The sequence below is a fragment of the Crinia signifera genome, chromosome 2 (genome assembly GCF_055691185.1).
Source record: "Crinia signifera chromosome 2, ASM5569118v1, whole genome shotgun sequence".
Classification (NCBI taxonomy): Eukaryota; Metazoa; Chordata; class Amphibia; order Anura; family Myobatrachidae; genus Crinia; species Crinia signifera.
In genome coordinates this window covers 326,517,492-326,545,151 of record NC_139218.1, presented here as the reverse complement: position 1 = coordinate 326,545,151, position 27,660 = coordinate 326,517,492, and the positions used below count along the sequence as shown (strand labels likewise).

The 27,660-nt window shown below is 41.2% G+C and overlaps 1 protein-coding gene across 2 annotated transcripts in view; it reads right to left on the bottom strand.

The window, feature by feature from the left end:
- Window positions 1-437: 437 nt before the first annotated feature.
- Window positions 438-27,660, bottom strand: part of LRP1 (LDL receptor related protein 1) — a 254,553-nt gene continuing 227,330 nt past the window's right edge. The window contains exons 70-89 of one of the 2 annotated variants that reach the window (XM_083169349.1): window positions 26,832-26,964; window positions 24,455-24,577; window positions 20,101-20,223; window positions 18,654-18,791; window positions 18,051-18,185; window positions 17,096-17,215; window positions 16,393-16,658; window positions 16,034-16,212; window positions 15,559-15,665; window positions 14,617-14,733; window positions 13,428-13,604; window positions 11,794-11,934; window positions 11,530-11,703; window positions 11,212-11,376; window positions 9,411-9,579; window positions 7,908-8,012; window positions 6,147-6,211; window positions 4,882-4,975; window positions 4,605-4,749; window positions 438-3,616 (exon numbers count right to left, since the gene is read on the bottom strand). In XM_083169349.1, the coding sequence (XP_083025475.1) occupies window positions 3,476-3,616; window positions 4,605-4,749; window positions 4,882-4,975; window positions 6,147-6,211; window positions 7,908-8,012; window positions 9,411-9,579; window positions 11,212-11,376; window positions 11,530-11,703; window positions 11,794-11,934; window positions 13,428-13,604; window positions 14,617-14,733; window positions 15,559-15,665; window positions 16,034-16,212; window positions 16,393-16,658; window positions 17,096-17,215; window positions 18,051-18,185; window positions 18,654-18,791; window positions 20,101-20,223; window positions 24,455-24,577; window positions 26,832-26,964 (2,817 nt within the window). In that variant the 3' untranslated portion in view covers window positions 438-3,475. The remainder of the gene's footprint in view (window positions 3,617-4,604; window positions 4,750-4,881; window positions 4,976-6,146; window positions 6,212-7,907; window positions 8,013-9,410; window positions 9,580-11,211; window positions 11,377-11,529; window positions 11,704-11,793; window positions 11,935-13,427; window positions 13,605-14,616; window positions 14,734-15,558; window positions 15,666-16,033; window positions 16,213-16,392; window positions 16,659-17,095; window positions 17,216-18,050; window positions 18,186-18,653; window positions 18,792-20,100; window positions 20,224-24,454; window positions 24,578-26,831; window positions 26,965-27,660) is intronic. The other variant, XM_083169350.1, reaches the window with a different exon arrangement.

The following is a 27,660-nucleotide window of genomic DNA, read 5'->3' as shown; positions in this document are numbered from 1 at the left end:
ATAGACATTAATACCTTGAAGATCAAAAAAACCCCTGATGAAGTTCCTAGCCAGAACGAAAGGCGTTGGATATTGATCACAGCTCTTGAAAATAAAATAAAATCATTCCTGAAAATAAGAAGCTACAAGTGTATTTTTCTTTTAATTATATTTTATTGAATTATTTTATGGACATTACAAACCTAGGGCTCTTGTGACACTATTGTGGGTATTTGAAGGCATTGTTAGCTCCAACTGGTAGGGAACTAAGTGTCTACAGCGACCGCCATTTATCTATAGCGCAATTTTGGAGATTTTGTTGTGTTTAAAATCAGCTAGACTTGACTTCAGATAATCAATAAAGTTCTTAATTTATTTTTCAGCACTCATTTACCAAAAACTCTCACACATGCACACACTGTACTGAAATCTATAAAAAAAAGACAAAAGCAACTCCATATAATTTTCCATTTTATTTATAACAATATTCTGTGTTATTTAAGTTGTAAAGTAATCCAGCAAAAATTATTAAAACTCTTTTTGTAACCCTGCCTCCCTCAATTCAGCCCGATAAAACATTTTTGAAATGAGTGCTTTCCAGAACCAACAAACAAACAAAAATACTGCATGTGGACATTATAAACCATTAAGCACATCGGACAAACAGGAAATGAGAGAGGAATGATTTTCTGGTTATGGTTTTACATTTCAAGAGAAGGAATAAAAATAATAAAAAACAATGTCAAAAACAGTCCATCTAACAAGGCTTAGTCGGATCGGGAGAGGTGCGATGACATATCTTAATATCTCCTTTAATGTCTTTTAGCTCTCGAAAGATTAAACGGTTGTGATAAAATTAATCTGTCATTTCCACTCGACAAGGATGAAGAAACAAAGTGTGAGGACAATGGGAGAACGAGAACTATTACATAGTAAGGCTATATAGTGCAACAATATAAAAAAAAAAAAAAAAAAAAAAGTAAGTGTCTGGCATCACCCATAATCCTGTGATTGGTTCACTCATGATCTATGGAGAGATTATTCCAAACCACCGTGTTTTAGTGATCACCCTGGGCAGAATGTGCAAACATTACTTTCATCAGCTTTTCTTGTCATTCTCTAATGTTTTACAAACTTAAAAGTGATCCCAATCTGGCTATGTAAATGGTTATATTGTGCACTTCAAGCATTCTATTCAGTGTGCTTTCTTATTCATTATTATTGAGTTATTGCATGATTTATTCACCTCTTCTATGTAGAATGAAATTAATTATTAAAGGAATAATTGCTTTTATTGCGTCAATTCTCCCATGTCTCATACAGATGGGATTCCAGTAGATAGAGGTTGCCCCAAACCACTCAAATTTTTGTTCCATCTGGTAACAGAGCATGAGTTTAAAAACCAAGTGTATAATGTCAAAAGTAGTCTATAAGAGTTTAGACTTCAACATTGAATGTCCATAGCAGATTTCCTGTTTATTGACATGTTGCGCTGCTTGTGTGCAAAATAACTTACTTGATCATTATATTATAGAGATGAATACATAGGAGGTCAATAATCATAGAAGAGCATACTTCAATAGGGACAGTCCATAATGTTTGTGTTTTAGTCACTTTTCACCATTCTAAAATGACCATTGTGTATTTCCAGGCCCTTCCAATGTCTAGCAAAACAATATTTTTATGAAGAATGCTGCTTAACAGTATAAAAAGGACATTTCTTCTGGAGACACGTTGATGACTCATGACTACATAAAAAACACAAATTAAACCCTACATTGTTGGTACAACATTGGGCTGCAAGGCCACCAAGCAGTAAAAAGGGACAGTGAGCAAGCACTTCACAACCATACAGATGCTTGTACCAATATTCTTCTGGAGGCAGCCATTCTGGAGACTGAACCTATACTTAAAAGCGGACAATCTAATCACCCTGTGCCTCAATAATCTCACCAGTTTCCCGTGATAGTTCAAATATTGTTTCAACGTACAAATTATCGGACGACATTATGTGTGCATGTGACAAGTGCACTTCAAAAGGTGTAGTGCTACAAAGTAAAGAATGAAAATATTAAATAAAATGGTTAGAGATCCATTTATGGACCTCTGTCTCTGCTCACCAAGTGTACTATGGGAAAGGCTTGTGAGTTTGGAATAAAAATCCCCATGTTTTGTTAAACTAACGAAAACAACACACTAGTGGGGATTATAGTGTGAAGAGACATACAAAAGGTATTGTGAAAAAAATAGCAATTTACAAATCAGGATTGGGACAACGAAAACCAAATATTGGCAACACTTTGTAGTACTGCTCTTAAAATAGACATGTCACCTTTCCAATACATAATGAGAAGAGGCTTTGTCATATTTTATCTCCCAGTGATCTTTTTGGAACCAAGGAATAAAAAAAAATAAAAAATAAAACACAATTTTTTTGTCTTCTAGCTTCATAGTACTAAAGAAGACTGCAGCAAAACCCAAGCAAATAAAAGAATAAAAAGCCCTTGAACTGTATGATCTTAACGGTACTGGTAGCAAAGCAGAGCTATTTGTTGCAACACATTCATTGGGTGAGTGGGGGTTGTGGGGAAGGGGTGCTCCTTTCTCTGGTTAGAAAAAGGGATTGTTCTTTTGGCTTTCCAGTAACCAGGCACAATAATATTTGTACAAGCAGCTCCTTGTTTGCCGTGGAAGGTGGACCCAGTCACCTGTGTGCGGACTTTCGTGTTTTAACATCAGGAGCAAAGCTTTCCATTCTAAGGTCCTGCAATGAGCTGCTTCCTGTTCATTCGCAAGCTGCTGTGGCAGTAGCGGGGGCTGAAAGTGACTAAGCGCCAAACATTTATTCTGGTCAAAAGTAGAATTTGCTGACTTGGCTTGCTAAAAGCTTGACCTGAAAAGAAAATGACACCACTCTCTTCATTACGTTGTTAAAAAAATAAAAACAATTTAAAAATTATTATTTACTGTATGCTGTAGCTAAAACAAGAAGCAATATAAAACAAAAAGTAAAGGAAATGTGGAAATGTAAATCGAAAGAGCTCTTCTGACGTGTTCCGCACTGTTACGCTGTAGCATCCTGGCAACTTTTGAAGTGGATAAAATAGTGTAACAGTCTTGCTCAAAAGGCCAGCCCTTGAAAAGATGAAAACATCCCCCTCTTGGTTTCGGTGATTCCTCTTCTGGTAAAACGGGTTGTGTTCCTATACCCATCCTCCTCTTCTTCCGACGCTCTTATCGTCCGGACAAGATCTGCACGCCACTTTGTGTTTATTGCAGAGTCTCATTACAGGCACGTCCCAAGCACATATGGTCAAGGAGCCGACAGGTTCCAGAAAATAATGGCAAAGAAAAAAAATATATTTATAATACTGAGATCAATATAAAAGTAGTCCTTCATTTATACACTTTATACACCGTTAGGTTGTGTGTGTGTGTGTTCTTGCCATAAAAGTTTTTAAACTATTTTTTTTCTCTTTTTACTAAAATTTCTGCCCTATGCCAAAGGGTCTGAGAAGTCGTCCTCTCCTCCACGGGACAGCAGCTCTCGTTTCTCGTCTGTGCTCGCTAGAGAATTCCGGCTGTTGTGCGCTCCCATATACAGAGTGGCATACACTGGGTTGGTGAAGTTTGTAGGCTGTGGTAGGGAATAAATAAAAAAAAAACCAGGATGACTGATGTACATTTCACACAGTATTTTGTATCACAAACTACATTACTGAATACTATAGATTCCATTAAACATTTATTCAAATCTGTTTTTTAAAGCTGTAAACTAATATCAAATCAGGGAAAAAAACAACTCCCAAAGCAAACTGAGGGACTATATAAATCATGCTGAGAGGGAAGTACTGGTATAAAAGTATCTGGCCATTGTAGGCGATGCCACAACCATATACCTTGGGGCAAAACGGTGCCACAGTTTTTTTTGTTTTAGAAACATTTCTTCATTGGAGCAAGAAAATAGCATAGACTTACAGACAACAGTATAAAGACAAATAGTACCAAATATGGCGCAGGAGAAGAAATACAGTTAAGGGATATATGAATCAGATGTGGACATGATCACAGTAAAAGTAAAATGTTATACACATGCAATCCCCAAACCAGCAAAGCGCACCATAGTTGTTTACAATAAGGAGGGTGTATCTGCGCACCTGCATGTGGCAATGTCCCCCACCCCAATTATCTGTCAAAAGAAAGCATTAACTTCCCAACAAGTCTAATGCAGCATACACACGGGGCAATTGTAGCCCTAAGTGATCTGACTAGAGAAAGCACGGATCGTTACAGGTGTAGGCCCCACCGTGATGATGAATCAAGGTCCCACGCATCGTAATCGCTGGGCTGGTTTTATATTGCATGCAGAATAAATGTAGTCATTTAAATCCTACAGGGTAGTGACTGCACACATCATATAACCCCCATATAACAGTGTATGCTACAAGCAAGTATTGCCACAATATGAAGGAAAGTGGTGAAAATCAGGAGACGTGATTAATTTCTTCTAATGTTGGACATCGCATGCTGAATATACTGTAATAATCATTCCTATACATGAGCTAGAACTGCACATTACTGAGCTATAGAAGCCAGCAAGCATATGGAATTTATTCTACCATTACCTTATCTGGATCTAAAGTAAAGTCTGCATCGAGCAGTTCTCCTACATCGTCGTCGGGCTCCCCTTCATACATTTTGTAGGTTGGATTGCCAATCTCTACATTAATGGCACCATTGGTCATTCGCTGATGCTGGAAACCTTTAGCCCTGTAAAGGCCAAAAACATGAGAGAGACCAGAATATAGTAAGAGTATAAAGAACATTTCCTTTTATCATATACACAGAAGGAATAGGAATGAAGCATTTACTGTTTGCCATAGGAACTTTAGTTTCTCTTACCCGCTCATTCGATGTCTATACCAGATGAATATTCCAATTCCAAGGAGAACAAGCACGATTATTAACAATATGGGAATTACAATGGAGGCCGTCTCTGCAGAAAGATTACAGATAAAATTTCAGGTTACCTAAAGGAATATTGTGTCAATACAGAACCGATAAGCAGATTGTAAAGTGCAAATGTTGACCAATGCCATTATGGAGTATATTTTGCAACTTGAATTGAATTTAGTTTTCAATTTCTGATAAATCCATCCAATCCCACTAATAACTTTGGGCCCGGACCTCCCACTAAAACATGATAAATTGGAGAGAGGGTATTAACTAGAAGAAGAAATAAAAACATGAAAAATAATTATTATTAAATTAGATAAGTTTAAGAATCTACTAAAAGTCCATATACACTAGGCAATTTTGCCCAGTGTGTATGAACAAAATTGATGGGGATAAAAAATAGCTGGCCTGAAAATCGCTCGGTGCATACACACTGGGTGATTTTAGCCCTTCTGAGCAATTTTCCCGGGGGTGGACGACTTTCCATAGCAGGACATTATGGACAACTGCCCACCCCGATGCTCATCTACTGGTAATACCAGCAGATGAGCGTTCGCCATCGGCGATGATGTGGGAGCGCTTGTACACACTGCGACTTTTGAGCTGAAAGCAGCTCAAACAGCAAAACGGAGCACCTTTCAGCTCAAAATCGCCCAGTGTGTATGGGCCTTAAGGCAGTCTCCCCAATATAACCTGGGTGTCCTGTCAGTCAATGACTGAGCTTACTCAATCGCAAGCCACTCATATGGACAAAGGGCTAACCAGTCCTGCACAATTTCCGGGTCACGTGGACATAAGTGGAATGTGTTGGAACCATCTTCTTCTGGAGACTTCTCATAGTCTAAAGCTGGGTACACACTACACGACATGTACCCCAAAACATCACCTGCAATGGGACCCAGTATGTGCAAGTGCATACACAAATCCCCCCCCCCCCCAATTTTTTTTTTAGAAAATCATGAAAAACAAAAAACAAACTCATGACAACTTTTTCATGTGTCGTTCATCCTAGCTATGGTCTTGAACCTGCGCTACTGATGGCTCCTACAAACACCCTACGTGGGCCATAATCCCATGCCTCGCTGAGAGAGCCAGGTCATAAAACGGTGCTCTAGAACAAATGTAGGACCTCATATTTGTTGTTCAATCTTTAGTCTATCAGGAAAGTAATGCAATATAATCACTGACACTAAACATATACTTATTCTTACTAGATGTGGACTCGGATTTTTCTAAGAACACTGTACATCTAGGGCCGGTCATCTCCGGTGTGCACCTAGAAAAAGAGACAGAAGTCAAATCGAGGATGAACAGCAGTTTGTTCTGCGGTCTGATCTCTACACACAAGCTCACTGAAGCTACATCACGGACTCACTGATAAAAGAATGTCGGCACACGTAAAGATAGTTGGATATTTGGATAGTGAAATGCCCCTGTCACACTAATAGGGGTTTTCTTTTGGTGCAAACGAGGTGTGGCATTTCGAATCTATATGATCGATCCCCAATGGCCTCCTTTAAGACATGCTGGACATAATAATGAGGCCGTTTACTTCAGACCCTAGAACGTTGTGCAGTCAAACTTGACGTTCTACTCATTATTTAGCTGTGAGTACTCATAATTTAGTATGTGATTTTGCATGGTCGCCAATAAATATTTTATTACAAATATATTGCATTCATTATTATCACCAACACCTATCTAGAGCGCAGGTCTCTCTTCCTTCTATTACTGTACCCCAGAGGGTAGCCTACCTGTTTTTAGAGACCAGCAGCTTAGTCACTCCACATATCCCCTCAAGGTGAGCGCTGACTTATCTACAGACCCTATAACATGACCCTTTCACCCAGAACAAGACACTTTGCTCCTCAAACTATTGCAAGGTCTGCTATGTATATTGCTTTTGTTTTAACGCAAGATTTAGGGAGTTGGATTTACCCGGGTTTACTTGGATCTCAAACAGCATCTTATTGGTTATCCCCCTCACATGTTTTGGATAGCCAATAAGATCAATCCAAACTTGCAATAAATTTGTATAGTTTGCTGGCGTTGAATGTCCTATTGTTGGTATGGTCTGTGTAAAAGGTACTGATGGTTCCTTCTATCTGTCCTTCTATCAGGCGGATCTACACCGCTGACGCACGCACTGCAAGCATTTTCAAACTGCAAAAGACACTGACGCTGCATGCACCTGGAACAAGAAGCTGAAGAGGTGCTGGGACATTGGAATATGGGTAAGTGTCCCGTAGGACCTCTGAGCGTCGGTCATGGAAATCACAACCCCGCTGACTGGCAACCAAGTCCGTGACTGACTGGCAACCATGCGGGGCTGAAATATTGAGCAATACTAGAGACTGTTACCTAAAACTATATTAATGCCCACATCACAGCCAGGCTCACCGTATTACCGCGTGACCTTAAAATTTGTGATTATACTGATTATATATATATATATATATATATATATATATATATATATATATATATATATATATATATATATATATATATATATATACTCTTAATCTGCATTTATGTAATTTAGAAAATCTGTATTTTAATAAAAGCCTACTGTTTTATACATTTATACATGTTGTTCTAAAGTTAGCAGTACTGTGACTAAACACTTTTTTGCAACAAAACATACTTTGTCACATCCACACACACTAACTGAGACACTATTGTAACCAAAAAATACAGACGACAGCAACAATGGGGCATTGAGCACTGCATCAACCCCAGCAAACTATACGACTTTACTACAGCCACCTCTTTGGGATAAATTTGGCAAAAATAATTAAGAGTAAAGAGCAAATCGGAACCCGAACATCTCTAGCTTTAACAAAGCTTTTTCAGCCCAGATGATTTATACCAACCCATCACACACATACATACATACATATTAAAATGAAATATCAGTCTTAATCGCCCCCCCCCCCCCATTCATTTTGCAATGACATGGTAGTTCTTACTGGCATTCTGGCATCTCTGTTTGCGGGTTGATAGTACATATCCCTCCGTTCATACAGTAGTTGTTGCATGTCATGCAAGACTTGGCGATGCGCCCATCAGTGCACCTTCAGAAAACCAAATTGAAATGAGAGGTTAGCCTTACGTCCAATTAACCAACCAGCTTTAAAGGCCAAATTATTAATTATTACTTGTACTGTACTTTAGGTATTTATTCTCTGCAAACTGTTCCCGCAACTAATGATAATGAATAAACATTATGACTCCAGGAAATTGCAATTGTGCCCTGGGTTGGTGGTCAAGAACCAAGTTAATTATTTATGGTCAGTGAAAAGGGAAAAAACAGTGCTGGCGGCTTCCAATAATAAAAAATGTGGACAAACAGAAGCAAATCCTGTCCCTCATCTCATAACTGAACCTAAGGATCATCTATAAACACAATTTACTTACATTTAATATTTTATTCTGCTTGAATTTCACAAGAAACTTCTGACCGGAGGAAAAAGTTCTGACACTAGGGCGCTGCGATTCCAAAATATTTGGGAACCACTGCATTAGGTTATTCTACAATACAAACCACACTGCCTAGATAATAATGGGACATGTTGCTAAAAACTAGTCATTAACCAAACAGAATAAGCATCACTGAATAAGGACTTTTACCATTATTGCAGGATGACCTGGGTTATTGTTGGATGACATGAGTTATTCTAATATGGGGGGAGGGGGGGGGGGGGTGTCACGACGACCTTGTATCTCTGGTGGGTCCCCAATACTAAATTTGAATTTGGGGCACGGGACCCCCCAAAAATAGCCAGCATAAGCCAGTCACCCAAGGGCAGCACACAGGTGAAAAACTAAGCTAGTGTGTTAATATTAATGGAAAATAAATAGTGCTAAATAAATGGTTTAAGGTGTTCCACCCCAAAACAACTCAGCCACACCAACATAGGGGGAGCTGCGCCCCAAATCCATCCCGAAGACTAGCAAATAGTGTAAATTTTTAGACCTTACTTCCATTGTGCCTTCAATTTGCGACTACTCTTAGTTGAAGGAGTCCCAACCATCAGGAGTACGGTGCACACAATATTAACTTATGGGGAGTGTCTTAGAATGCACACCCTATTTACTTGAGGTGCTATCATGCTGGGACACAAGATGCAGATGCACACTCCAGATGTGACCAATTAATATACCAAGAACCTTGATTATTAATTAATAAGGTGGAGTGTGCATCTGCACCGTGTGTTTTTTCTTTGCATGGGTTATACCAAGTTGCTTTTATAACAGGCCAGACATGTATGGACAAATACATTCTACTTAATGTGTGCAATATTTCCACATCAATACATAAGTTTGCTTAGGGGACATGCCATACAACTAATGAAGTTTCGGAAACACTAAATGAGTCAACATGAAGGAATGGGAAAATTAACATCCAAAAGCAGATTGAACATGTTTAATAAAGCAATCAGCCATGAGGTCGGTTTGGCAATGAGACTTACGTGCAGGACACCTTCCCACTGTTTATGTTGCATTTTCCATATCCGCATCGAGTACACCAGTGTTTCTCACAGCGGCTGCCTTCAAAAGGCAGAGAACAGCGGCAGGTCTTCGTCCCGTTCGCACTAAGCTGGCAGACTCCGCCATTCTCACAGTAGTCAACACACTTTCCTAGCGTAGAGAATGTTTAGGTTAAACTCTAAAGCACTTCCACAGCCTGGTCTCACACACACAGCATTACACATAGTCAAATCACTACACTGCATCAGACATCAGTAATAAGGAAAGCAAATAGTACATTGGTGAAATTGCATTTCATGCCGAGTTGTAGGTTTCTGCTTTGTACAGTATGTGTCAGCGTTACATCTCTATTTAGTAAAGAGAAAATAGCCCGACATCTGGCGAAAATTGGTGTACCGGAGTTAGCGTGCCGCTGCCACCATATCCATCAATTGCCCTTTCCAAAAAAGATCTTGGTCATACAAGTAATCCTTTTTCTGTTCATCGCCATTTCAGGATGAATGTTAAAATGTTTTAGAATTTCAACACTCGGGCGGTCACCGCCTCGTTCTCGCCCTAAAATGACTGCAGCCTCTATGTCAGTCTGTGGTTTATTCAGCACATACAGCGATCTCAGACACATGCACATGTGTACAGTAGATCTCTCAAGGAGGCCTCTGTCCAGTATCAGTAAGGCAGCAGAGGTTATCTTTCTGCCACCCTGGTAATATTTTATGGATAGTCTGCTGCTGTAAGTAAATTGTTATCACCGCAACCTAAAACCAGAATCGGAAAAGGCTTCCAATGAAGCCTCCTAAATTCAAATGAATGTAAGAAATGCATTGTTCCCAGACACCTGAAGCAGGAGCTCGACCTGAAGCTCCTGGAACGTGATTTAATTTACCATCTTCAAGTTGGTGTTCTGGGTAACTGCCCTTATAAGAGCTATTCCAGGGAAAACATCACTAATATTAAATTAGCCTGTTCTGTTAAGATGCCTAGGCATACTATACCTGAAGATAGTCTTGTCCATTTAAACCATTCCCTTGAGCTGTTTGGAGCCCTGCATTCAGAGTTTGCGCTCCATTTTCTACCCACAGTGGTCTGGATCCAAAAGTAACTATAGGATGTATCCAGCGTGAACAACAGGTGATATGATGTGGTGTAATCAGCTACACACATCACTGAGAAGCGTAACGCACCAGGTGCCAGGGACTTAGGGGCAGATTTATTAAGCTCAGCGAAGTGATAAAGTGTCTGGATTTTATCACCGGCCAATCAGCTTCTAACTGTGAAGTTACAGGCTTGGTTTGAAAAATGAAAGGTAGGAGCTGATTGTTCGGTAATAAAAACCAAACACTTTATCACTTCACCGATTTAATAAATCTACCCCTCAGCCTGGTAGTAGCAGCAACTATTCATTTACAATGGAGACAGCATGTTGGTGCTCTGATGAAGCAGTCTGTGACTGTAGGCAGTACTACCTGGGCAAGGTGGCAAAGACAGCCAACCCTGGCACAAATACACTAGTACATCTGTGTAGATTCAGGTAATGCATTTAGCCTGTTACCACAGAATATGGGTGTCATTACCAATTACCTAAATCTTAATTTTCCAGACGGAGAGTCCTGGACAATTTCAACCCCTTGCACCTCATTAGAATTTTCGAAGAACAAAATGTTTACATTTTAATTTTGCATATGTAGCAAACCAATTTCTCTATAAACACTTAAACTTAATTTAGTATGGTGCAAGTATGCTAAAATAGGGGAGACACCACAAAGATGGAGGATTGTTCCTTACGGTATTGACACTTGTCTCCAGTGAAGTCAGTGAGACAGCTGCATTTGGGCTGGTTTCCCATGCTCACAGAGCACGAGGCATTGTTTTCACAGTAGTCTGGAGTACACACTTGCTGAAGACACGTAGGACCAGTAAACCCGGTGGCACATCTGCATGTTGGTATGCCTAGGAGACAGGTAAAAAGAAAATAAAAAGGATGAAGGCCAACATACCCAAGTACAGTGTATACAGTATATGAGAAATTTACCACCCCATTAACATTATCTCTACAGAGCATGTACTACTTTGTGTGCCTATGGTGTTCTCCCATTTCATTACCGGTGTGTGATGGGACACAGTTTCCTCCATTCTTGCAGTAGTCCCGACACTGATCGATTTCACACCTTTCTCCATGATAACTAGTTGAACAGCGGCATTTAGGTTGTTTTCTGGCATTTAGGAAACATTGCCCTCCATTCAAACACTCCAGATTACATGCATCGGGAATGGGTTCTATATACAGGTGCAAGAGAACATTTCATGAGATACAAATACACAAAGATCCAGTCATATAGCTCTGTGTTCCCTTGTCTCCCCTCTTACCATCAGGTGATTGAGTAGGGGATGGGATGAGCTTGCATGTACCATTGTCCAATCTTCTTCCATTCGGACATGTGCAAACTGGTCCACTAGGACTCAACAAGCATAGCCACTCGCACTTCTTCCGATCACATGGATTTGTTACTAAGGACATACACAGATCAAACCATTGTTTATAAAGTATATATTGTATTAACAACATTTTTTTTTTATACATAGACACAAAAGGTTCCACAGTACAGCAACATATAGCAAAAGTACACCCATATTGTACATCCATACAGAATTAGCGCTCAAATTCCATAAATATACGGAGAACACAGAGGGAAGAGAACTCTGTTCATTGGAGTGTAGGGGATGATCGGACACAAACAGTGAGAAGGAAACAAGGAAAGCAGGCACTTTCCCAAACTCATAGTACATATGTGTCCTCATCATACATCTTGCCCCAACTATTGCTGTATATCTGGATATAAAATGCTACTTTACAGTGTTTTCTAGGAAAACACTATCGTAGGCAGTTTGTATACAGATACAGACTCATTGCCACACAGAATATAGGCATGCTGCATATCATTTAATCAGCCAGAGCTGCTCGTGCATCTGATGCACATATAGTGATGTGACGAAGACACATTTTCTGGAAAATGCACAAAAAGACGCCAGGCAAGAGTAAATGTGCTCACAACTAAGATCGACTAGAATGGCGGTTTCATGTGATTGCGGCAACAATGAAAGCGGAAACATGTGCCCCCTTTGGCGTTTACAGGACCTCTGAAAGTGTCCTGTGGCATCTATACCAGCAGATGTATGCGGAGGTGGAGCGTCACATATCGGCCTTTTTGTTCTAACACATAAAACAATTGGATTAAGATTGGAGACCATAGCAGCACATTCAATTCCTCAAAAGTTTCCATCAAACCATTCTTGAACAATCCATAGAGTAGCAGGAGACATTATCCTGCTGGAAGAGGCCAATTCCATAAGATAAAACTGTTGCTATAGTATGATATAATCTGCAGCATGTTTAGGTATGGCATACCAAACCGACTGTCTTGGCGTGCCAGGTCCAATGAAATTCTGCCAGTGTTGGGCATCTTTTTCTTTCAGTTAATGGTCATAACATATTTTAGTTGCAATAAGCTGTGGCTAGGATGCACCCAGAGACTATGCGGATTTATTTGTATATCCGTGTGTGCGACTGAGTCTCTGAAGTTTTATTTTGCTCTGTATACAGATGCTGTCACACACATACAAGTGAATCGACACAGTCTCTTGGTAAGTCTAGTCACAATGGGCAAGATGCACTAATCTTCAATAGTGATAAACAGCAAGCCAATCAGCTCCTGACTGCCATGTCACAGACTGTGTTTGAAAAAGGTCAGGCAGGAGCTGATTGGTTGGTTGTTTATCACTCTCCATTTTATCAATTTTGAATCTTAGTGCATTTGGCACATTGTGTTGTGACTACAATATATTTTTCACAAACATGTTTTATCCCCCCAGTCCAAGCTGAAACCATTGCTTCCCATGGACAATAAACCCAATATCGGAGTATTTGAGGAAGCCTTTATTGCAAATCTAAGCCCCTGTTTTAAAGCTGAATCTTCCACTTATTTCAGCAATCCAGTTTTTACCTTCAGGTTGCTTGTACTGGTGGTGCAGAACTACGTCAGTAGCATGATTTATTCCCCACGTGAGGTTGGTTACTGGGCCATGTCCAAACTTGTGCACTTTAAACACAATATTGTTTATGTACGTTACTCCAAAGATGTAATCTTCAAAGATGTCAATGCTAAATGGATGGGCGAGACCTGTAACGATATAGGAGAATAATTATTGTGATCGAAAAAAGAAATGCACATAAAATGATAACCAGATATAAATACAGTGCCAGCACTAGTTCTTCTTGCAGGAGCATTCTCATAATTCTAGTACTCACTGAGAAGAGCCATTTTGGCAGCTACAGGTAAATCCCTCTTCTAAAAGCGAGGAGTGAGTGTATGAGGTAGACACAAATCGTGGCATGGATCTGAAAAGATGTGCAACTGCCGCAGAGGCGGTTTCCTGTAAGGAGATGCCCACCGACCGCTTCACAGATCCAGAGCATAAAGACCATGCAGCACAAGAACACCGGACAAAATTTTATCTACGGGTGCCCAGAGTGTCCGCCATAACCAAGCGGCCTAATAGGGGATTTACAAACCACTCCTTGGCAAAAAAATCCCATCACTTCATATATACCTTATGTATCATCACACATGTACACCTAATATTGTAGTTATTGTATAACCATATGCTTGATACCATGTGCACATATATAGTGTTCCCACTAGGCTGTTTTAGCGGGGCGCTGCGCCCTGCCCGATTTTTAAAGGGCAAAATGCGCCCTGCACCTCTCGCAGCGCCCCGCTAAAACAACCTCATGTGGAAACCCAGCGTCGCCGTAGACGGCGATGCCCGGCGCTTCCTCGGCAGCACAGAGGCTTTGGAGGGGCCGGGCCCGCCCCCTTTGATGATGGTGGCGGCGGCCGGGCCCGCCCCCTTTGATTACGGTGGCGGCCCGGGGACGCCCCTTTAATGACGTCGGCGCCCAGCCACGCCCCTTTGACGTCGGCGGCCCGGGCACGCCCCCAGCTGTGACGTCGGCATGCCCGGTCCGCCCCCCGGCGCCCTGCCCGCTGTCACTCCTAGAGTGAACACTAATATAGGTTGCATGTATAGTACGAGTGCCATAAGTTGATGCCTAATAATTTTTTTATGAAACCAGTGACATTATATTAAATAATAAATGAATACATAATTAATGCAAAACGTGACCATTACCTTTCTTGTTACTGATCACCACAACGGGGTCTGTTCCATTAAGACGGATACTGCAGATTATGGATAATTTGGCATCAGCCCAGTAAAGGCGCTCATTGTAATAATCCACTGCCAAGCCTGTGACAGGAAATGTGCAAACAAGGAACACGATTAAATCCAGAAATGCTGGACACCATCTACACTGAACTACTAACTGAGTGCGACCGGTGCAATTGCTTATTACATTAAAACATGTGCACATTAAGTCCTAGGATCTATATTCCCCTCGTGTGCCGACAGCCGCGCGTGTATACAGTGCATGCTACCAAAATCCATAGGATCACATGGGTGCATATGTTCCCCGGACGAGTGAAAGAAATTGTGATGGAGGTGCGACAAGTCACAACTGTGGACTGGATGAGGGAAGACATATTTGTATGTATAAAAAGAGGACGCTACAGAATATTCTAATGTCTTTATACAAGTTGTGTCAATTCTACAATATGAACGAATGAGTACAGTGTCAACCGTAGTAAATTCTAATCCTGATAGCGTCATAAAACTCTTTCATAATTTACATATATGACCTTTTCTACCTTTACACCTCCCTCCCCCCCTCTTCACTCCACATATGAATGCCACCTCTCCGCCCAACTGATTACTGGTCTACTCCATCTGACACACCCATGTGTTTGTGCTCTACTCTTTAGAATATAAGCTTTCAACAGCAACTAAACCTCCATTTCTGCCACCCACATGCTTACTTATACCATGTACTTGTCCTACATTGTCGTGTTGTAAGTTGCTGTTTTGTTTTGCTCATATGTTTATGTACTGTGTATGGTGCTGCAGAACCTTTGTGGCAGCATAATAAAAACAATAAAAATAGAAAGTAAGTAATACTGTGCCCTAATATCACCCTTCTCTTATCCGGATAACAGAGGTGTATCATGCAGAAGCTACCTGTAGGCCACTGGATGTTGTCCTCTACCAGTGTCTCTCTCATTGTTCCATCCATAGCTGCAGTTTCAATTTTTGGTTGGTTTCCCCAGTCAGACCAGTACATAGTTCTAAATGAAAAAGGTAGCATTTTTTAAAACATAATAAGGGTATATGGTAATAATTTATACTGAACAAAAAAAGCTTTAGAAAGCTGCTACCCCTCAACACATGGCTATTATAACCAGTTCTACCTAGATCGTCAGTGTTCACCAGGTCATACATTACCAAGCAATAGGAATACCTCACAGAAAATGAAGTTTTAATGCATAACTATTTTGATTTTTTTGTTCTATGATCATTTATGCCCAGTTCTAGGTGTGCCGCAGACATGGGTTATAAAAAGATGAGAACAAGCTATTTAAAAATATTCTACTGTATTTTTCTTTATTCTATGAATAGTTTTAGGTGGCCCAACATTGAGTACATTATTTATTACCCCCTTAAAGGATCCACTACTATGGCATGGGGTTCATCAATCATGCCAGAGATCAGTGTCTTCCGATGTTCTCCCTTCATCTGAGCCACCTCAATGACATCACGGCCCGAATCCGTCCAGTAGAGGTTTCCTGCAACCCAGTCAACCGCAATGCCTCTGGGCATCTTCAGACCAGGAATCTGTAGACAAAAACGTGGTCAGGCACAAAAAAATACTCCCCAGGAGGCCACTTCTGCTGATTCTAAGTGATTAACGTTCCACTCATGGTAGAGTTTAAATTCAATGACCGGTATTAAGCATAAGGTTGTAGACCACATCATGGAAGTCTGATTATAATCACCACTAGCACGTCAACTTACATCCAGATCAGTCACCCCCTCATCGATCTGCCTCTTGTTGCGGTTGGAAGTGGTGGAGGTTAAGGGCCCAAGCAGCTCTAGATAAGAAATCTTTCCAGTGTGCCAGTTGCTCCAATACATCTTGTTGCCCTTCACATACACGTCCATGGCATCAATACGCACATTGTGGTCCCCCCTGAATGTCTGTTCATATGCGGAGTTGGGATTGAATGGGTAGACACTTCTGATCTCATTGTCATCAGCAATGTACAGGAGTTGATTACCCCCTGAGAACAAGAGAATAAAAGCATGCTGTAGAAATAAACCAGCAAGAAGAAACTGTTGTAACACATTGTGCACACTGGGGTAGATATATGAAGCAGTTATAAGGGAGGAGAAGTGATACAGTACCTGGTACTTTATCCCCGGCCAATCAGCTTATATCGTTCCCTTTTTAAACCCAGCTTGTAACTTAACATTCAGGAGCTGATTGGCCGGTGATAAAGTACCAGGCATTTTGTTACTTCTCCTCCCTTATCACTGCTTCATACATTTACCCCACAGTGAAGTGCACTCATGATGCTGCACTGGAAAACTTTATTGAGTGCTGAGCACAATTTTTGAAAGAGTCACTCATTAACCCAGTGAAAGGCATGCATTGCAATATGCAAAATAACCATGCATTGTAATAGAAATAATGAGTGGATAGATCACCCCCTCTTACCATCTGCTTTGCAAGTGTGATTTGACTTGATGAAGTTCTTTGCACAGGTGCACATGTAGGAGCCTTTGGTGTTATTACAGATCTGGGTGCAGGTCCCAAATGCCAGGCACTCATTGACATCTGTAAGAGTAAGGGTTAATCACATGAGGTGGGATTCGGCTGAATATGGAGTAACCAGAAATTACAGAAGACAGGTAAGGTGGCATTGCCCCAGCTCAGAGACATGGCCACCGCTGCTTTCATAAAGGTGAACGGTTAAGCCTGTGCCCACACAGGGGGTTACTCTGGCTCCATGACTGGCACATGCCCCCCAGGCAAGGGATATCACAACCCACCAACCTCTCTTTACTCTGATAATAATTAGATTGGCCGATAAAAAGTTTTCTTGCTCTCGATGGGGGTATCTGGTGCAACTGGATAGCCCCATAAACTACTATATTTCCCATGTAGGAAAGAAAAAAGGATTCCAATTCCTTAATGCAGACATGAAAGCAAATGCAAACACTACCTATTACTACTTGTAGCTGAACGGGACTGTTGTGCCCTTGAATAGCAGGGATGGGGAACCTTCGGCCCTCCAGCTGTTGTTGAACTGCACATCCCAGCATATCCTGCAATGGTTTTAGCATGGCCAAATAGTAAGACTAGCATGGTGAGATGTGCAGTTCAACAACAGCTGAAGGGCAGAGGGTTCCCTATTCCTATTGTACAGGATAGCTTAGAATAACTTTTAGGAAGCCAACTGTGTGCAGGAAAACATTTCCCTCACAATCAGAATTGTGGTACTCGGCATGCCGAGTGGGGCTGTTTGGCATGACTGAAGCACACTTGTCTGTCAATTTTAGAAGTCACACATCAGGTTGGAGCACACTGTGCTGAAATAATGAAACAATGTCATTACATACTGGTTATTATTACAGGATATACAAGCAAAGGTTTACCAGATTGCGCTTACCTCTGCATGCATTGCTGCCTGGAATCTTCTGGAAGCCCTCTTTACAAGTGCAGTACACACTGGTTGGCGTCTGGATGCACTTCATCTCCTCTCCACAAACTGTGCTATTTTCATGGCAGCTATAGTTTTTAACATCTGTCAGATCAAACAATACAGAACATTAATCCGATGGTACGGATTTCTAACACATTTGCCAAATTGTGGCTCCAATAATATACTTTAAATGTATTCCATGTGATTGATGGAGAGTTCTTCACAACTGACACTATAAAAAGATGTGTTTATCAGAACAAGTGACATCATACTGAAACACATGTGCCAGCAGCACGGAAGCTCTATTCTAATATACGGTTTCAATTGTCGGAACATTACAGCCTTCGTTATTAAATAAAGAATATGCCCTTCAGTTGTGGTAGGATTTATAATGGCTTCATGTGTGGCATTAGCAGTCTGTGTGGAAAGCTCTGACGACTCATATGAAGTGCTATTAATTCAGATGGACAGTAAATACGCAGAATGACATGTAGCTATATGTGACTATATGGACATAACCCTGGCATATGATGGAAGTGACCAGTACTTCAGTAGAAAGGACACACTTACTAGGAGGACAGTTTTCTTCATCCGAACCATCTCCACAGTCATCAAACAGATCACATAGTAGGGTGTTGCTGATGCACTTGCTGTTCTTACACAGGAACTCCAGCTTATCCACATCACAGCTCTGTGCATTGTGAAAGTCTAAAGTGACAAATGGAAAGGTTAGAGTTCATGATCATCATTAATAGTATTTCCTAAGCACAAATACGGAAAGGTGATACCGATACAAGTATAAACTCTAGCCAACTGATTTCTCCATAGCTAGCGGAGGAGAGAAGTCAACAAGTGGTGACACAGAGTATGAACTCCTGACCAAGCAGATACCGCTCTGAGGAGGCTAATCCAGTTGACTCGCTCACATGCGAATTCGCAAGCGAAGCGTAATTTAGCTAATTACACATGTTAAACTGCCGCAGTGCGTATGCGCAGGTTTCATAGTCCGTGCACGCTTGCACCATGGCACACAGAAATACGCTTGCAAATGAGCACACCAAATGTGGACATGATGTGGGAGTCTCTCTGGGCGCAGCCTAGCAAGAGGGCAGAAATGGGCGTAAACTGGGGTGTACACAAGGAAGTTGACCACAAGCGGTGGGTGGTGGCTTCGCAACACTGTGCGAACACTCGCAGTGCTTGAGCTGAAAATCATTCGCAAGCAAAAGGGGACTCTCAGGTCTCGCAGGGCAGCAGCTTAGCGGACCAACGTTCGCAACACCAATCAGCACGCACAATAGCTATAATACATGCACCTGCACACAATACTCACCCATGCACCATACAAGTTTCTCTCATTAACCAATTAAGTAACCACATCTACTCAATGCAGGCACATGGTGAGCAACCTATTGCACTTTAAACATTTCTACCTTTCACGCTTCATATGTTTATATATATAAAAAAATCTTCTACAAAATACAATGCCACGCTACCACTCGATCACGCTATCAAGTCCTGTTATCTAGTGATTTTGTCTTTACTCTGTGTACCAAGTTCTAGCTTTTATTCTCAGAATCAGCTTTATTATCTCTAAAAGTGTTCCTGGTTTTGTTCTTATTAAATGGAAAGAGACATGTAATCCACTAATCAGCGCATGCTCCTGGTACATCCTGACCATATTGCACTGTGACCAAGATGCATTTGCGGCACAAAAGACGCTTAATGCGGGAAGTGTCTCCCGGGACCTGGCTGGGGCTGAATGGCATGACTACATCCATGATGTATGAGGACCTATCAGTAGCCTGGAGAACAATACAAGAGTACATCACTCCAGCTTTTACTGTAGCTCATGTAAAGTACATTATATTATCTGAAGGCTAGAACAACAAGGCACTCCATTACTAATTTATTAAACCACCTCTGCATTAAACAATTTAGTTTATTCCACCTTCATTCAATATTTGGTAGAAATAATATGACTAACTTCCACACTATAAGCTTCTATTTCACTTACCACAATTCTCTTCATCAGTGCCATCTCCACAATTATCGATCCCATCACAGATCCGCGCTGAGCTCAGACAGACGCGATCATTCCTGCAGCGGAACTGTCTGTACGGAGGACAAGTGAACCTCACTGGTGGGGACACAAAGAGAAAAAAGGGATATTGCATTACATCAAGAAGGACACAGATGGTCTGTAATTATTCATTTTACAATACAGGCAAATGCAACTGGATATACAGAGCAGTGTCCACATACAGCCCACAAATAAGAATTCATTGTTATAGATCTTTTTCCTTCAATGCCAATGGAGGACATAGCCCCACCAAGAGGAAGCAGGGTACTCCACCTCCTCTTCTCAAATACTGTACACAAACAGCAAATTCCTACAGGGACACTGATTGTATAGGTCTGTGATGCCAATTGGCGTCAGTAAAATGGATTTAGCAGAATTTTTTAAAAAAAAATTCTTTCAGCCATGTAGGAGAAACAGACATCATTCTAGGAATATTCCAAAGTCTTTATGTAGAGAAAGAAGTACAGTAATGGTACTTAGGAGACTACCGTCTGACATACAATACGTTCCACCTAAGGCAACAATCCCTACCAAACAGTCTTAAGAACATATGCAAGGATGATCGTGTGATCAGACTCTGTGAAACTTGCTTGCCAGCATGGTTCGAGACCCCGACTCTAGAATCCTTCAAAAACAGACTCTCCTATTCACTCAAGCATTTCCTTATGGCATGTTTAGTATCTCCATGCTCTCTGTATTCTATGAAAATTTCCTGTACTTCATTGTTACTGTAGTGGATTAGGCTCATTCTGACTGTTAAGAAACTTGAGTCCTATTATAGAACGAGCGCTATATAAATAAAATTATTATTATTGCTCACCCAGATACCTAGCCCCGGAAAGAGTCTGTGGCCATGACTAAGTTAAAACCTTCAGTCCAATACCAAGTTAACGGAAATTACAAAAGGCAGCCAGACTGCCAAGCACATAAGTCTGCCCAGTGAATACCTTTTTGTTACAACTGTGCAAAACCAGGAGACTGCGGCTACCTGGATGAAACCCAATGAGACCTGGATGAAGCCCAAGTGTGCAGCTCCAATTCCCTCATAAACGTCAAGAATGAAACGTGAAAAACAATGCCAGTAATAATGAAGAATGCTCCTGCTTTATAGAACGAAATTAAGTTATAGGGCAGATCTACTTGTGCAGCATTAACCAATTGGATGACGGCCTTCAAGGATCGTATAGTAGGATACTCTAATCTAGATATGGTCGCCTAATTAACACATAAAGTGGTATTCAATGCCGCAGCGAGCGGCCGGCGAGGGGGTTAAACAGCGAGGATTGCAGAAAACCAGCGATCCTCGCTGTTTAACCCCCGCGCCGGCCGCTCGCTCTATTCAACGTACTGGGGAAATACTCGCCGTCACAGGACGGCGAGAATTCCCCAAAACAGCGAGACCCTGCTTCTGAAACCGCATCCGCCAATTCCCCCTCGCTCAAAAAACGGAGCGAGGGGGAATTGGCGGATGCGGAGACTGTGTTGAATGCTGTCAGGGTGAGTGGTGACAGCGAGCAGGAAGCCCTGCTCGCTGTCACCACTCGCAAACAGCATTGAATACCTGCCATAATATAAGTGTCATTTTTGGAGAAATGGAACCTTAAAGAGTAGCTAGTCAATTACATAGCAACATAATAGCTATGGTTGAATAAAGATGTTCGTCCATCAGGTTCAACCAAACACTTTGCTTGCGATTCGATCCCTATTCGGAATTGAACAGCAAGTAAAACTAATTAATTTTGGACTATGTAGTACAGATCTGTACCATAGAGTCTTGCTTGGGCAGTCTATTTTTCTAGTCAATTTGATGCTGCACATCGGGATCAAATCTGCATCGAATGTGGTTCAAAACCATTTGATGTTCATTGGATTTAGAATCGATTTGGTTTATAGAAGGCAAAATCGAATAGAAAAATAGACCAAATTCAACCCTGTGTACAGGGAATTACTCTTTAGAGGAAATTCTAGATCGGATATCCTCCCCCTGGATTATATGCTTTGATTCCATAATTACTGTCTCTGCTGAGCTAAAAAGAGAAAAGACAATGGGCCTTATTCTAGTTCACTCTTAGAGGCAAATTCCTTCTCAGATGGGCAAAACCATGTGCACTGCAGGGGGGCAGATGTAGCAGATGCAGATAGAATTAGATTTGGGTGAGTTATTTTGTTTCGGTGCAGGGATACTAACGGACTGCTTTATTTCTACACTGCAATATAGATCTCACTTTGAAGAAAAACCCCACCCAAATCTAATTTTAATTGTTGATTGCTGTCCTTAATTTTTTGTTCAACCATGATGGCTTTTTTTAAATTAAATTTACCCTTATTGACTTTTGGGATGTATTTAGTAGCACATTTTTTAGTGTTTCCCACATTTCCTCTGCATTCTTCCCCTCAAATACCGCTTCCCACTCAATTTCTTTTAAAGATTCCCTTAATAATTCGAAATTAGCTTTTTTTTTTTATTTAATATTTTAGCTGGTCCTGTATGTTGTAGTTTACAGAAGTTGATTTCCAGTGAAACCATGTTGTGGTCACTGTTCCCTAGATGTTCTATTACTTTGGTATTTGAAACTAAATCTATGTTATTTGTTAATACTAAATAAGTTGATCATGTATTTCAATTGGGTGTGTTACACAAATATCAGAATGGACAATGAGGCGACCAGTCGGCATGCTGACACAGTGTTTTAGCTCTAACCATACCCTAAATCCTAACATGAACTGTCAACATTCAGACTATGTCAACATAATGACTGCATATCTTCCAATTTGTGTTTTCACAGTGTGCAATACTGGGAGATAATAAAAAGAAGAGGGGTTAGATTTCTGCTCTGTGCTCAGGATGGCTATGTACAGGCCATGGTAGGATACTGTGTGTCAGGGATGGGGAATCTTCAGCCCTCCAGCTGTTGTTGAACTGCACATCCCAGCATGCCCTGTTACAATATTGCTATTTGGTCATATTAAAACTATTGCAGGGCATGCTGGGATGTGTAGTTCAACAACAGCTGGAGGGCCAAAAGGTTCCCCATCCCTGCTGTATGTGAAGGGAAATCAGAGCCCTATACAAAAGTGGTGCTCAAATCACACAGCTGCTGGGTCTGTGACTTGGATTATTGGCAGACTACTAATAATCGCTTAGATCCTGTGACAGAGCAGCTGTATGATACAGACAGACTGTTATTATGACCGACTGAAGAATGAACAGAGTGACATGTAATATAGCATTATGACCGCAACAATTACAGGGTCACATATAATGGAAGAACAGGTCTATACAGTCACTTACATTTAGGAGTCAGTAACAGATTAAATCCTATACCGCAGAATGTCTTCTAAATTAATATACTGCTCAAATAAAAATAAAATAAAAGCAGACTGAGGTAAATATGGTATTTTGTGCACACATTTTGTGAGCAATACTAAAAAAAGGAGTCCGGATATTGCCTATTTCTTCCTACAGTTCCCAGAAATGATGGAAGACTTATGGGAAACTAGACCTTCTACCAGGATCTGGGAAGCAGGTAAGGCAGCAATGCATTGGCACCGAGGACTCAGCTTAAAATTGTTGGGGTTCTTTACACTTTATTATTATTTCATTTTATTTATAAGTGGTTCGCATCACCGTACATACACACTTGGACCATCCAGTACAGCAGGGGTGGGGAACCTCAGGCCGGGGGGCCATATGCGGCCCCCATAGCCGGTCTGAGTGGTCCTCCCACCTGCCCGGCGACTTTGCCGGGAGTCAATTACAGGGGAATTCTCACGAGAATTCGGTAGTTCTCGCAAGATTATTCTTAATCAACAGCAGCTGGAGACTGTCAGTCCTATTCAGCGGCAGCCGCCAGAGTTTGGGACGGCTGCAGCAGGACAATATGTAAGAGAAATTTTTACATATGGCCCCCAAATGATTTTTTTCCCCATACAAACGGCACAAAAAAGGTTCCCCACCCCTGCCCTACAGGATATGTTAAAAAAACGACAAGTGCAGCCTGTACCCAGGTACCCCAGCACAACACAAGGATAGAAAGAAAAACAAAAACAAAGGACACCATTCTATAACCCTTCTGAAAATTAAACACACACAAAGATTTAACTTCATTCTGATAAGGAGTGGAAGGGATTCAGTTAGAAGTGTTCTGCCTCCTATTGGCAGAGCCGAACTTCAGAGTTTTGTGACCTACAGATGGCTGAAAGAACGTTTTTTATTCTTACTATATGCAATATTGAGTGGGGAGCAGAGCAGGGCTGGATTTTAAGCTAAACACAGGCGGTTACTCACAGCATTCCTCTGGCCTCTCATCGGAGTTGTCCCCACAGTCGTCCTCGCCATCACATTTCCAAGCCAATGGTTTGCACAGGGTGTTGTTACACTGAAACTCGTCCAGTGGGCAAGTTCGGACTACTGAAGACATGCACATTTGTAAGTACAGGAGATTAATTATAGCGAACGAGAAAAATCAAAATCAACAAACGTTTACATATATTTTCCCATTTTAAAAGAATGTAAGTAAGCCTAATGTCATTAATGAAACACGTGCACTTCAGAAACACCATGACAGATTAATCCTTGTTATTATAGGTTCATCATTTGTATATGATGCACAATGAAAGTACAGTACAAACCACACAGTGGAAACCATCAGAAACAAAAATGAGGAGAAATGAAATGGGGTAATAAATGGTGTAATAATGGGTGAAGCGGACAACCCTGCTTACGTGCAAAATCAAGATGTGTCAATAAAGTCTTAATGCAACAATTTACTTCTCAGGCTACACTACAAAATCTCATCACCTGAAACCTTGCTTGTCCCAGTCTCTGGACGCCCTGGCACTTCTTTCAATGCTCTTTCTACTTTAAACTATGGTTTGTACCCAGGATTCTCCAGGCACAGATTGCTTGAAGTAGAATGCCGGCAGAGGCAAGGTGGCACCTGTGTTCACATCATGTTACCTTCTGAATGGGGCCAATTCAATTGCTGTGCTCCCCTTCCGCTGGGTGTCTATGCTGATGGACATCTGTCTGAACTATTCAATTGTTGTTCCGCTCTGATGCCTGTAATGCGTCTGACAGCTCTGGGTTTAGCCGGCAAAGTGGATAAACCCACTTAAAATTTGCAGTTTGGCCGTCTAAAATTCCGCTATTGGGTGCCCAACATAAGGACTTTAAAACCATGGGAATCCCTTCTCACTCCATATTATTTATAATAATGTTTCTGGCTCTGAATAAGTGCAAGCGGTGAAAAGTTAGAGCCAGATGTTTTGCCTATGTACAACACAACCAATGAAATGGAGTCCGGTTTAGAAAGTCAGAATGAATCAGATCTATAAAGTCAGACATTAATAGAACTGTTTTTTTTTTTTTTTTTAATTCGGGCGAGTTCAATTCAACAATGTTGAAAACCCATTCAAAGTACACAATTTAAGCACATTTACAAAAAAATATAAATGTTACAATTATTTTTAACTGTAAGAATCAGATACTGTGGCTCATGTACTGTATGTGACATTTTTGCACTTTGCATCCCTTTTGTAAATAAGATGCAGATGTACAAGCAGCTTCTGTCGCTAAAAATGACATGCAGCTTGCCTATATTCTGTGTGTAACTGCAATAGTATCTGCACACAAAATGTTATGCTACAGAGTTTTCTTTCCAAATACTAACATAATTTTGTTCGCAAAGTATATTTTGGATTTTTAAGGTTAAGAATAATTTGCAAAAAAAATGTTTATTTGTTGCAAATGTGATGTAATCGTGTAGTTTATTTACAACATTGCTGCCTGCAACTGTTATATTATACAACGCAACCTGGTTGGTCTAAAGAAGTCACATGCTTCCTGATCTAAAAATCTCATGATCATAGAAAGCGTTAAAGGTGCACTCCATTACAATGGGCGAGTCCCAGGAAAGAGTCTGATATTATACTGTCTGACTTCATAGAGAAGTGGTGGAAGCAGCTACTGGGGAGCGGCGGAGGGCTCCGTCGGAAGGGGACGCGCGAGAGCAAGAAGAGAGGCGCTCCATCGGTATATGTTACTAATAAAGACTAGTTTTGCCTTGTGCCATTGAGAAGAGTAGATATTGCTGATGGCTTTAGGGCATAGAGAAGTGGTGGAAGCAGCTACTGGCTTTTACTTCCAGACTAGCACTGCAAATAAAACTTGGAGTGAAGTGACTTCTAGGATGGTTTCCCTTATATTCAGGCTGCAGATGGTTTGCCCAGTTTGTACACCAAAGATCTGAAAGTCAGCTACACCTTCAAAACTATGAACTGACTGTGGGGCTGATTCAGCATGGATTGCAAGAGCTAAATCTCAATCGAATGTGCAAAACCATATTGCACTGCAGGAGGGGAAAATGTATAATGTGCAGAGAGTTAGATTTGGGTGAGTTTTTCTGTTTCTGCGCAGGATAAATACTGGCTGCACTCCAATTTAGATTGGAGTTTGAACACACCTTACACAAATCAAACTCTCTGCGCATGTTACATCTGCCCCACCTGCAGTGCAACATTAGAGAAAGATTTTGCATTTGCGACCCATAGCCCTGTATCTGTAACTCAGCGGTTTATATGAAAGTCAAATAAACATGCAGTAAATCAATCGGCATACAATAACTGAACATGGATCTAGTGGAGAAGAGAAGAAGCAACCTTACCTCTAGTACTGCAGTTCAACTCATCACTTCCATCCATACAGTCAGCATCAGCGTCGCAACGCCATCGATGAGGGATGCAATGGCCATTATTACACTGGAACTGGTCAGGTTCGCACCGCAACATACAGCCTTTCTGTTTGAAATAGAAAAAGTAGCGTGATAAATTTGATCAGCTCTTACTTTGCTCCATTCCTGTAAGATGCCTATAGCTGCTGCATCCTGGTCACCTACATGTAAGTGCTCATATATTTCCTTTGCTGTCCCATTCAAAGCCAACACTCTCCATGCTAACCTGCAGTCGTGAACTGAAGGAACTAACCTAAGGCACCAACACACAGAGGTACTGAAGCAGCGGCACACACAACCAAGAAGCAAGCAGTTCCTGTGCTGCTGATGTAAATGGCTCTTCTCCATCTGATGGCATCATGCTGCTTTCATTTGTTAAAACGGGTAAGAGCAAGTTTAACCCCTTCCACACCGCATGTAAATACCGGGTCTAAAGCAGGTTTGCGGTGTGAAAGCAGCATGATGAGAGGCAGGGAGGAGATAATCCTGGGACTCCAGTCACAAGCTGCAGGATGCTGGAAGGGCAAGGCTAGGATAGGGGTCTGAGCATCAGCTGGTCCCTCTCTGAGCGGACCCAGCGCAGTGCATATTTAATTAGCGGGACCGCTCATTACATATGTACATATGTAATGAGCTGTTCATTACATATGCAAATATGTAATGAGCGGTCCAGCTCATTAAATATGCACTGCGTCGGTTCTAGCGGGACCAATAGTGGCCTGGGTACCGTTTGAGACAGCACACTAAATGGTTCTGTAACAGG